This window comes from Heterodontus francisci, chromosome 1 (genome assembly GCF_036365525.1).
Source record: "Heterodontus francisci isolate sHetFra1 chromosome 1, sHetFra1.hap1, whole genome shotgun sequence".
NCBI classification, from domain to species: Eukaryota; Metazoa; Chordata; class Chondrichthyes; order Heterodontiformes; family Heterodontidae; genus Heterodontus; species Heterodontus francisci.
In genome coordinates, this window is record NC_090371.1 from 50895978 (window position 1) to 50908563 (window position 12586).

The 12586-nt window shown below is 48.6% G+C and overlaps 1 protein-coding gene across 3 annotated transcripts in view; it reads right to left on the reverse strand.

The window, feature by feature from the left end:
- Positions 1-12586, reverse strand: part of cfap53 (cilia and flagella associated protein 53) — a 103554-nt gene that overhangs the window by 46522 nt on the left and 44446 nt on the right. For 2 of the 3 annotated variants that reach the window (XM_068047259.1, XM_068047174.1), the window contains exon 3: positions 8149-8322. The exons of the other annotated variant lie outside the window; for it this stretch is intronic. In XM_068047259.1, coding sequence (XP_067903360.1) covers positions 8149-8322 — 174 coding nt within the window. The remainder of the gene's footprint in view (positions 1-8148; positions 8323-12586) is intronic. 3 annotated transcript variants of the gene reach the window in all.

Sequence of the window (12586 nt, forward strand, 5' to 3'; positions counted from 1 at the left end):
ATTGCATTTGCTGAAGTTCATCCCGGCTGCTCCATCCAACGTCAGAGTGGCTTGTTCAATCTCAACTCCCTCAGTTGGGGTTTGTTCATTCACCAGGCCTTCCTTGCCAACCCCAGCTGCCCAAGTGATGCCAGCAGCCTCATGTCTCTCTCCAGATTCCTATCACTCACCATTCACGAATGCAAGTCTTTCAGCTCCAGCAATGGCTACTCTGTGGAACTGTTGGAGCAGCTGAGCTTTATTCTGTGCTTCTACAATATTTTCAACAGCTCTTCCAATAACCCTCATGGTCCCCCGCAGTGTTCACGACTTCTACACCCTTCCGTGTTCCAGACATTGCGTTTTCCCTGTGCTCTCCTACTGAAACTTATAAACTGCACCTAACAAGCCTTTCGATGAGCTCCTCAATGAGCTCAACAGCCAATTAATTGGAGGTGTGCGGGTTTCCCATTCTCCCCCCACACCGTCCCCCACCGGCGTCCCTTTCAAAATCACTTCGTGTTCTGGAGTGGGTGGAATCCAATGCTGGCTTCTGAGAGTGCAAGTTTCAAATTGCACGTGCACCTGCTCCCACCCCCACCAGAATTTGATAATCCAGCCCCAAGACATAAAGGATAGAAAAGATGATCAAAATCTGTTGGCAACAATTAGGTGATGCAGACTTGAATTTAAAAATTTGGAGTTCAGCAGAACAAGAGATGAAAGTTTAGAGGAGCAATGATCATAGTAAAAATAAAAAAAGGGAGAGATGATAAAGGAGAGAAGTTAAAGGTTAGAGGTGAAAGAGGAATCAGTTAGCCACCAAAAATATTTTTTCTGATATCCAATCCAGAACTCCCCAGATATAAAACCTGTTCTTGGGTTATCCAAACAGGCAACAACTGAAACTGAAGTATCCTACTAATATGTATCCAGTAAGGCAACAATGGTTAAAATAATATGATGGTGAGTGCCCATGTGTTGAAGTACCTTGGGCACCTACTCCCCAAAGAATGGGGAGCTGAGGAACATGCCAAAGCTGCTCATCACACTCCAATGTAGACAGTGAGCACAAAGGAGGCCGGGAGCCAGCGCATAGTTGGGCGGAATTTAGTGAGGCTGTTTGGAGCGGGAATGGAAGACGAACGGGGACGGAGAATAGCGTCGGATGCTTCTGCCCGGAAATCCGATGTTATGGCATCAATTCTGGATTTAGTCAGTGGCGGGTAAACGCCAAGGCAGCGTCGCCACGCTGACGCAGCAGGACTGCCATTTGAATTGCTGAACAGATAGTTATAATACACCAGCATGCAATGGGGATTTGGAATTAAGTGAATGCAGCAGCCCTCATGTGCCTTCAGATCCCCGGCCATTCAAAGGTGGTGGCACTGAGGTGAGGGCTCAGTGCTGCAATGACCACTGGATAGAGGAAGAGGGAGGAGCAGAGGCCATTGCTGGCTGCACTGCTGGGCACTCTGCTTGGGTGGGCTTGGTCTCGGGTGTCAGTACTGGCTGGGCTTGGTCTCAGCTGAGAGGATCGAATGGCCATACTACAAGATGAGAGGGTCAGGTGGCCATACTGCAGTGTGAGAGAGTCGGGTGGCCATACCACAAGGTGAGAGGTTCAGGCGGATAGATTTTGTGTAGGAGGCGGGGCTCCTGGCACCGGCCCAAAAAGAAGGGCCCACCTGTGCCAAACAGTGTACTGGACACGAGTCAGCTGCCTCCAAATGTCCAAGCGGCATTATAAGTGAAGTCTGCAGCTCTCCAGGGAGGCCGTCACCAACTTATGCGCCATGCTACATGACAGGTTGTGACCTATAGGATTTGGTGGTCATCCCACGCCAGTGGCCCTGAAGGTTTCTGTGGCACTCAACCTTTATGCCCCTAGATCCTTCCAGGGTTCCACCAGGGATATGTGTAGGGTCTACCAGGCGGCAGCCCACTGCTGCATTATAGAGTTGACCAATGCCCTGTTCAATAGAGCCAGCGACTACGTGCGCTACCAGACTGACCCTGACGATCAGACCGAGGGGGCCATGGCTTCGCAGCCATTTCTGGATGTCGCCAGGTGCAAGGTGTGACAGATTACATGCATGTGGCCATCAAGGCTCCAATGGAACAGCCAGCCGCCTTCATCAACAGGAAGGGCTTCTATTCATTAACGTTCAACTGGTCTGCAACTACCGGAAATGTTTCCTGCAGGTGTATGCCTACTTCCTGGGAAGCAACCTTGACGCCTACAGAGTCCCAGATGTCATAGCTTTTCAGGCTCCCGCTCACCTTCAGGAATGGATTCTTAGGGCCACCCATTGAAGATATGGCTACAGACGCCTGTGAGGAACCGAGGTACAGAGGTACAACACTTGCCACAAGTCCACCTGAGGGACCATCAAGCAGGCCATTAGACTGCTGAAGATGAGATTCCATTGCCTAGGTCGATCTGATGGATCCCTGCAGTATGCCCCAGTGAGGGTCTCGGTATCGTTGTGGTCTGCTGTGTTCTGTACAATTTAGCACTGCAGAGCGGGGAGACCTTGCATGAAGAGGACATGGTTAATTGCCAGTCCTCAACCAATGAGAAGGACATGGAGGAGGATAATGAGCGGGCAGCACTGGATCTTGAACCCCTTGCACTGGAGGCCAGGCACATTGAGCGACGGGCAATGGGGAACAAGAGACAATCTCATACTTACATGCTTTCAGCCACCATGATGGCCTCTCATTGTGAACTTAATACAGACTCAACTCAATGCACTCAGTCTGTTGCCTCCTTCTATCTGAATTCCATGCCTGGTACCCTGCTTAACCACATGCTCAGGCACATATGACACGCTTACTAAAGGAGGGCTGTGCTTACACTGGCAGCCCAATGATGGAGGAAGGGTGAAGGCAGCATCTCACAATTAAGGCATGGAAGAATAAGCATTTTTCAACACTGAATGTGAACTGTTATAACGATAGAACTTTATAACACAAAACAAGTGGCAAATGTCAAACACCCTTGAAACCGCAAGTGTGTCTTATGCTTTTCTTAATACGTTTTTGTGTGTTCCTATGTGGTGTGACCCTTGCGATAGTAGCTGGGCTGGAAGCAGGCTGCTGATCGGGGGCTGCCCCTTGGCTTGGGTGACTTTAGCGGCCATCCTCTGTTGCCTGAGGCCTGGAGGGCACCGGCTGTCTGAGGGTTTCCTGCACAAGTGCAGGACTCTCCTCTGGTCTCGCGGCTACTAGAGCTGGGCTTACTGGCTAAGGGGCTGAGGAGCCGCTGTCCACACTCAGAGTGTCCTGAAGGGATCCCCCAGCTGTGGAAGTCAGCCTCTCCTCTTCCATTTCAAGGCTCATTTGAACCTCCCTGCTGACTAGAGAAGGACAAGGAGCTGGAGATTTCAGGGCCCTCGTCCTTCTCTCGCCTTACTACTGCTGCGTTGAGCTCATGGCCAGAGCAATGGTGTGCAGGTCTGCACGCATTGGTGGGATCTAGCTCTGTATGAGGGTCGCCAACCTCTCGATGGAGGAAACCATGCGCTCACACGCCTGAGACATGGCAGCACTCATGGCATGGATGCATTCCTCCATCGTCCGCTCATGGCTGTGAATGGCCTCTGGCAGCTGTGCCAGATGCTGCCTTACCTTTCTGTGCAACTCCAGCATGTCCTGTGCTGTCGATGCCACAGGCACGTCATCAGCCTGGGGCTCAGCATGGGCCTGGCCACTCACAGTCCTCCGACTGTCAGTGGCCTCTGTGTCTCAGCCTCAGCCAGCTGCTCAGGTAGATGTGTGGTGCTCTCACCAGCTTGTGACTCTGATTCTAAAGCTGAGCGTAAACCCACCGAGGTGAAAGTATCTGCGCTGGTGGAAGGTGCAGAAGAGTCATGTGACAGTGCATCCTCTGACCCCTTCAGTCAGAGTCTCCCGCGGTCGCCAACATGCATGGGAGAATACAAATCTCTGTGGGTTAGGCTGTGCAGACCTTATCATGCCAGCCATGTATTATGTGGATCTCCAGAAGTGTGTTGGATGTCGAATGAAGACAATCCACACTTTCTTGTAGAAAGACTCCAGTCTCACCAGCAAAATTGAGCAGCCGCTCTGGGTCCCTGCGAGCTCCACTGCCTCCTCGTTAGCTGTCAACAGAGGCCATATATCTGGAATTCCTCTGCCAGTCCTTGAGGTTTCCCTGTTGTTATAGATCCACTTGTTCTGCAAGTGGAAAGAGGGAGAGAGTAAGAGTTCGCAGGAAGAGTACAGTTCTGCTAGTGGCAGCTCCTTGTCCCCTCTGGTGTTTTCTAAATGGCTTTTCCCCACATTCAATCTCAGTAGACATAATGGATGTGGTGATGCCTAATCCCCTTTGCCATCACCTTTGCGGTGACTCCCTCATGTTGCGCTGCCTCCCACATAGCCACATGCAAGCCCCAAAGAGGGAAGAGGGATGGAGCATTCATCATGGCAGAATGAAGGAGATCGTTGACTCTCTGTCTGCACTACAACCATGTTCGAGGGGGTGACCCGCAGCTGCTCATCTCCTCTGCAATCTCCATCCAGGTTTGTTTGGTCAGGTGGGAGGATCTCTTCTTGCCATCCCTGGGGAAGAGGACCTCCTACCTTTCCCTTGTAGCCTGGAGGTGGAACCATCCGGAGCCTTGCCTCTGCCATAGTGTGCCGTCCTTCTCCGGGGGTGGGAAGGGAGGTCCAGGAGTTACCAACACAACGGGTCCAGTGTTGTGTGGCACTATCACCGTGCTAAATGGGATATATTTCGAACAGATCCTGCAAGCAAAACTGGGCATCCATGAAGCGCTGTGGGCCATCAGCAGCAGCTGAATTGTGCTCAACCACAATCTGTATCCTCATGGCCCAGCATATCCCCCACTCTACCATTAGCATCAAGCCAGGAGACCAACCCTGATTCAATGGAGAGTGCAGGAGGGCATGCCAGGAGCAGCACCAGGCAGAGCTCAATATGGGGTGTCAACCTGGTAAAGCTACAACACAGGACTATCTGCGTGCCAAACTGCATAAGCAGCATGCGATAGACAGAGCTAAGCAATTCCATAACCAATGGATCAGATCTAAGCTCTGCAGTCCTGCCACATCCAGCCGTGAATGGTGGTGGACAATTAAACAACTAACTGGAGGACATGGCTCCACAAATATCCCCATCTTCAATGATGGGGGAGCCCAGCACATCAGTGCGAAAGATAAGGCTGAAGCATTTGCAACAATCTTCAGCCAGAAGTGCCGAGTTGATGATCCATCTCGGCCTCCTCCTGAAGTCCCCAGCATCACAGATGCCAGATTTCAGCCAATTCGATTCACTCCACGTGATATCAAGAAACGACTGAAGGCACTGGATACTGCAAAAGCTATGGGTCCTGACAATATTCTGGCAAAAGGACTGAAGGCCTGTGCTCCAGAACTTGCCACGCCCCTAGCCAAGCTGTTCCAGTACAGCTACAACACTGGCATCTACCCTGCAATGTGGAAAATTGCCCAGGTGTGTCCTGTACACAAAAAGCAGGACAAGTCCAACCCGGCCAATTACCGCCCCATCAGTCTACTCTCAATCATCAGTAAAGTGATGGAAGGTGTCATCATCAGTGCCATCAAGTGGCACTTGCTTAGCAATAAGCTGCTCAGTGATGGTCAGTTTGGGTTCCGCCAGGGCCACTCAGCTCCTGATCTCATTACAGCCTTGGTTCAAACATGGACAAAAGAGCTGAACTCAAGAGGTGAGGTGAGAGTGACATCAAGGCAGCATTTGACCGAGTATGGCATCAAGGTGCCCTAGCAAAACTGAGGTCAATGGGAATCAGGGGGGAAACCCTCCGCTGGCTGGAGTCATACCTAGCGCAAAGGAAGATGGTTGTGGTTGTTGGAGGTCAATCTTCTGAGCTCCAGGACATCTCTGCAGGAGTTCCTCAGGGTAGTGTCCTAGGCCCAACCATTTTCAGCTGCTTCATCAATGACCTTCCTTCAATCATAAGGTCAGAAGTGGGGATGTTCGCTGATGATTGGACAATGTTCAGCACCATTCGTGACTCCTCACAAACTGAAGCAGTCCATGCCGAAATGCAGCAAGACATGGACAATATCTAGGCTTGGGCTGATAAGTGGCAAGTAACATTCGCGCCACACAAGTGCCAGGCAATGACCATCTCCAACAAGAGAGAATCTAACCATCTCCCCTTGACATTCAACGGCATTACCATCGCTGAATCCCCCACTATCAACATCCTAGGGGCTATCATTGACCAGAAACTGAACTGGAGTAGCCATATAAATACCGTGGCTACAAGAGCAGGTCAGAGGCTAGGAATCCTGAGGCGAGTAACTCACCTCCTGACTCCCCAAAGCCTGTCCACCATCGACAAGGCACAAGTCAGGAGTGTGATGGAATATGCTGCACTTGCCTGGATGGGTGCAGTTCCAACAACACTCAAGAAGCTCGACACCATCCAGGACAAAGCAACCTGCTTGATTGGCACCCCACCTACAAACATTCACTCCCTCCACCACCGACACACAGTGGCAGCAGTGTGTACCATCTACAAGATGCACTGCAGCAATGCACCAAGGCTCCTTAGACAGCACCTTCCAAACCCGCGACCTCTACCAACTAGAACGACAAAGGCAGCAGTGGCGGCACAGTGGCACAGTGGTTAGCACTACAGCCTCACAGCTCCAGGGACCCAGGTTCGATTCTGGGTACTGCCTGTGTGGAGTTTGCAAGTTCTCCCTGTGTCTGCGTGGGTTTTCGTCGGGTGCTCCGGTTTCCTCCCACATCCAAAGACTTTCAGGTGAAAGGTAAATTGGCTGTTGTAAATTGCCCCTAGTGTAGGGAGGTGATAGGGAATATGGGATTACTGTAGGGTTAGAATAAATGGGTGGTTGTTGGTCGGCACAGACTCGGTGGGCCGAAGGGCCTGTTTCAGTGCTGTATCTCCAAATAAATAAATACATACATACATACATGGGAACACCATCACCTGCAAGTTCCCCTCCAAGTCACACACCATCCTGACTTGGAACTATATCGCCGTTCCTTCACTGTCGCTGGGTCAAAATCCTGGAACTCCCTTCTGAACAGCACTGTGGGTATACCTACCCCAAATGGACTGCAGTGGTTCAAGAAGGCAGCTAACCACCACCTTCTCAAGGGCAATTAGGGATGGGAACTAAATGCTGGCCTAGCCAGTGACGCCCACATCCCATGAATGAATTTTAAAAAAGCAATCGGCAAACAGTAAATCTCTCAAAGGCTGCAATGCAAGCAGGGCTGGCGAGGCTTTAAATATAGCACCAGCGCCTGCTCCAGAATCATCTGACACCGCAATCAGTGCCTTGGAGCCCACCCCCGTCATGTAATTGGACGGGTTTTGTGCCTCCAGTTTGATAACTGTCTGCCTGCCCCGTAATTGCGGTCAGCCAGCTGAACACGTTGCAAGCGGCGATGGCTCCCACTTCTGGTTCTGCCGCTAGGACCCGCAACGGGCTTATTAAATACAGCCTGTTGTGTGTAAATCTTTTGAGGCCACTGAATTAGTGAAAAATGAGGCATCCACACTATCAGTGCTCCAGCCACAAAGAGTACATTTAGAATGGGTATTGGAGGCGAGGTCACTTGTCAATATTTTTAAAATTTGGGCACATTTGCCCTTGCTCCTCCCTTTCCCCAGTGTCCTCTCATTGTATCTGTCCCTTTGGCCAGTAAACTGCCCAGGGCACACTCCTTTACTGGCTGCTGGTGTCCCACATTGCATCCCTGGTACTCCTGGCATAAAGGACATGCCCAATATTACAATTCAGTATGCAAACCATCAGGTAAATGACTTAAAACATGAAAGCAGATTTAAATAAAAGCAAAATACTGCGGATGCTTGAAATCTGAAATAAGCAGATTTAAAAGCCTGCAACATGCGCAGAGTTCATGCACAGAAGCATTGCAGTGTGCCCATCACAAGGCTGACGCTCGGCTGCATTAATAACGCCAATAAACTGCACGAGTTATTTTACTAAAGCTCAGCCTTCTTATTTGTCCTATTCTCTGACTTTCATTCCATTTCAGACATGGGTTTTTGAGGTTGCACAAAAGTTGGGTTCTTTGCTTTGAAAAATCAGGATAAATTACTCAGTCCCAGAGTTTAGTCCAATATAACATGTTACCTGAACTGCTGTTCAAGTTTTTCTGCAACCAGTTTTTGTCGGTCCTGCTCCCTTTTTATCTTCAGGTCTCTTACTTGCTGTCTCATTTTTGCTTGTTGCTCTAAAGGTGTTTCCCCCAAAAGGGACAGCTGGTTCATGTAATCCTTCTCTTCAGCCTCCAGAAGATCTCGCAGCCTCAAATGATTGAAACAAAATTACATTTAAGGGCAGTTATTGATCATATCAAGTGCTGTTGAGAACAGGTTCCATACATAGAAAAATGTAAAAGCAAAATACTGCGGATGCTGGAAATCTGAAATAAAAACAAGAAATGCTGGAATCACTCAGCAGGTCTGGCAGCATCTGTGGAAAGAGAAGCAGAGTTAACGTTTCGGGTCAGTGACCCTTCTTCGGAACTGACAAATATAAGAAAAGTCACAGATTATAAGCAAGTGAGGTGGGGGTGGGGCAAGAGATAACAAAGGAGAAGGTGTAGATTGGACCAGGCCACATAGCTGACCAAAAGGTCACGGAGCAAAGGCAAACAATATGTTAATGGTGTGTTGAAAGACAAAGCATTAGTACAGATTAGGTGTAAATACACTGACTATTGAACAGCAGCAAGTGCAAACCCGAAACGTTAACTCTGCTTCTCTTTCCACAGATGCTGCCAGACCTGCTCATAGAAAAATGTATCTGTGAATGAAGAGCTTTACATCCATATACAACCTACTAATGACAATTCAATGTCATTTTTGTGCTAAAACCAAATGTAAGTTGAAATAAGTAAAGTTAATTAAGTAAAGATTAAGTTGACTGAACGAAAGAAGGTGATCAAAGACTGTTCAAAGCAATGGATCGAAAGGTGGTGAGTTGATGGAGGGGTTTCGGGAGAGGTATGGGCAGCTGAAGGCATTGCTACCAATGCTGGGGCAAAGGGAAGGGGGATGCACAAGTACACAAGAATTAGGAGGAGTAGGCCATTCGGCCCCTTGAGCCTGCTCCACCATTTGATAAGGTCATGACTGATCTGATTGTGGCCTCAACTCTACTTTCCTGTCTGCCCCCCCACAACCCTTGACTCCCTTGTCAATCAAAAATCTAACTCACAGAATCACAGAATAATACAGTGCAGAAGAGGCCCTTCGGCCCATCGAGGCTGCACCGATGCATTGAAACACCTGACCTGTCTACCTAATCCCATTTGCCAGCACTTGGCCCATAGCCTTGAATGTTATGACGTGCCAAGTGCTCATCCAGGTACTTTTTAAAGGATGTGAGGCAACCTGCCTCGACCACCCTCCCAGGCAGTGCATTCCAGACTGTCACCACCCTCTGGGCAAAAAAGTTCTTCCTCAAATCCCCCTTAAACCTCCCGCCCCTCACCTTAAACTTGTGACCCCTCGTAACTAACCCTTCAACCAAGGGGAACAGCTGCTCCCTATCCACCCTGTCCATGCCCCTCATAATCTTGTACACCTCGATCAGGTCACCCCTCAGTCTTCTCTGCTCCAGCGAAAACCCAAGCCTATCCAACCTCTCTTCATAGCTTAAATGTTCCATCCCAGGCAACATCCTGGTGAATCGCCTCCGCACCCCTCCAATGCAATCACATCCTTCCTATAATGTGGCGACCAGAATTGCACACAGTACTCCTGCTGTGGCCTTACCAAAGTTCTGTACAACTCCAACATGACCTCCCTCTTTTTGTAATCTATGCCTCGATTGATAAAGGCAGTGTCCCATATGCCTTTTTCACCACCCTATTAACCTGCCCTTCTGCCTTCAGAGATCTATGGACAAACACGCCAAGGTCCCTTTGTTCCTCGGAACTTCCCAGTGTCAGGCCATTCATTGAATACTTCCGTGTCACATTACTCCTTCCAAAGTGTGTCACCTCGCACTTTTCAGCGTTAAAGTCCATCTGCCACTTTTCTGCCCATTTGACCATCCCGTCTATATCTTCCTGTAACCTAAGACACTCCACCTCACTGTTAACCACTCGGCCAATCTTTGTGTCATCCGCGAACTTACTGATCCTACCCCCCACATAGTCATCTATGTCGTTTATATAAATGACAAGCAATAGGGGACCCAGCACAGATCCCTGTGGTACGCCACTGGACACTGGCTTCCAGTCACTAAAACAGCCGTCTGTCATCACTCTCTGTCTCCTACAGCGAAGCCAATTTTGAATGCACCTTATCAAGTTACCTTGTATCCCATGTGCATTTGCTTTCTTGATAAGTCTCCCATGTGGGACCTTGTCAAAGGCTTTGCTGAAATCCATGTAAACTACATCAACTGCACTACCCTCATCTACACACCTGGTCACATGCTCAAAAAATTCAATCAAATTTGTTAGGCATGACCTCCCTCTGACAAAGCTATGCTGACTATTCCTAATCACGTTTTGACTCTCCAAGCGGAGATAGATTCTCTCCTTCAGAATTTTCTCCAATAGTTTCCCTACCACTGACGTGAGACTCACTGGTCTGTAGTTCCCTGGTTTATCTCTACAACCTTTCTTAAATAGTGGACCACAATAGCCGTTCTCCAGTCCTCTGGCACCTCCCCCGTGGCCAGAGAGGAATTAAAAATTAAGGTCAGAGCCCCTGCAATCTCCACCCTCGCCTCCCACAGCATCCTGGGACACAAATCGCCCAGACCTGGAGATTTGTCCACTTTTAAGCCTTCCAAAACCTCCAATACCTTGTCACTCCCTATGACAATTTGCTCAAATAAACCTCACAGTCTCTCTCTCTAAGTTCCATATCTACATCCTCATTCTCTTGGGTGAAGACAGATGTGAAGTATTCATTCAACGCATTGCCAATGTCCTCTGGCTCCACCCACAGATTTCCCCCTTGGTCCCTAATGGGTCCTACTCTTTCCCTGGTTATCCTCTTCCCATTGATATACTTATAGAATATCTTGGGATTTTCCCTACTTTTACCAGCCAGAGCTTTCTCATATCCCCTCTTTGCTCTCCTAATTGCTTTCTTAAGCTCCATCCTACACTTTCTGTACTCCACTAATGCTTCCATTGATTTTCTCTCCTTGTATTTGCTAAAAGCCTCTCTTTTCCTTCTCATCGTACCCTGAATGTTTCTGGTCATCCATGGTTCTCTGGGCTTGTTGCTCCTACCTATTACCCTAGAGGGAACATGTTGGGCCTGTACCCTCCCCATTTCCTTTTTAAATGGCCCCCACTGCTCTTCTGTAGATTTCCCGACAATTAACTCTTTCCAGTCTACCTTGGCTAGATCCTGCCTTATTTTACTAAAATTCGCTCTCCCCCAATCCAAAACCTTTTTTTGCAACTTGTCTATTTCTTTCTCCATAACAAGCTTAAATTGTACCATGTTGTGGTCGCTATCACCAAAATGCACCCCCACCAACACATCAACCACCTGTCCAGCTTCATTCCCCAGAATTAGGTACAGCACTGCACCCTCCCTTGTTGGATCCTCTACATATTGAGCGAAAAAGTTCTCCTGTATACATTTTAAGAACTCCACTCCATCTAAACTCAGCCTTGAATATGTTCAAGGACCCAGCTTTCACTGCTCTCTGGGGAAGAGAATTCCACAGACTGACCCTCTGACAGAAAAAAATTCTCTTCCTTTCAGTCTTACATGGGAGACTGCTAAATTTTAAACAGTGTACCCTAGTTCTAGACTCCCCACAAGGGGAAACATCCTTTCAGCATCCACCCTGTCAAGTCCCCTCAGGATCTTAAGTGTTTTAATAAAATAATTTCTCATTCTTCTAAACTCCAATGAGTATAGGCTCAACCTTTCCTCATATGATAACCATTCATCCCAGGAATCTGTCGAGTGAGCCTTTTCTGAACTGCTTCCAAAGCAATTATATATTTTCTTAATTAAGGCCACCGAAACTGTACCCAGTACTCCAGAAGCAGTCTAAGTAAGACCTTGTATAGTTATGGCAGGGTAGTCCAACATATGGCCCGCGGGCCAGGATCTGGCCCACGGGTGTACACTGTACCCAGAGCCATTCCTCATCCTCGCCAGGGCTCCATGACTAGAGATGGAAAATTTCACTTTGCCTTCTTTTTGCAAACAGGCCTTTTTAAAACATCGCACTGACAGTTTCACAGCTGACATTTGATGAAGCAGGAACGCGCTTCCCAACTTTGGCAGATTCAGGGTTTTCTGTTTTTTTTAAAAGCCCGCTGGAAAACGCTGAATCTGACTGATGTTGGGAAGCGCATTCCTGCTTCAGCAGCTGTCAACTGTGAAATTCAGCATAATGTTTTTAAACCAACTGACCAACCACAAAGCTGCTGTGCTGTGCGTTCCCATTTTTCCGCCTGTTGGACCTGCATGCTTACCTTCAGCGACCGGTGTACAAGGACACCCAGGTCTCGTTGCACCTCCCCCTTTCCCAGTCTATCACCATTCAGATAATAATCTGCCTTTCTGTTTTTACAACC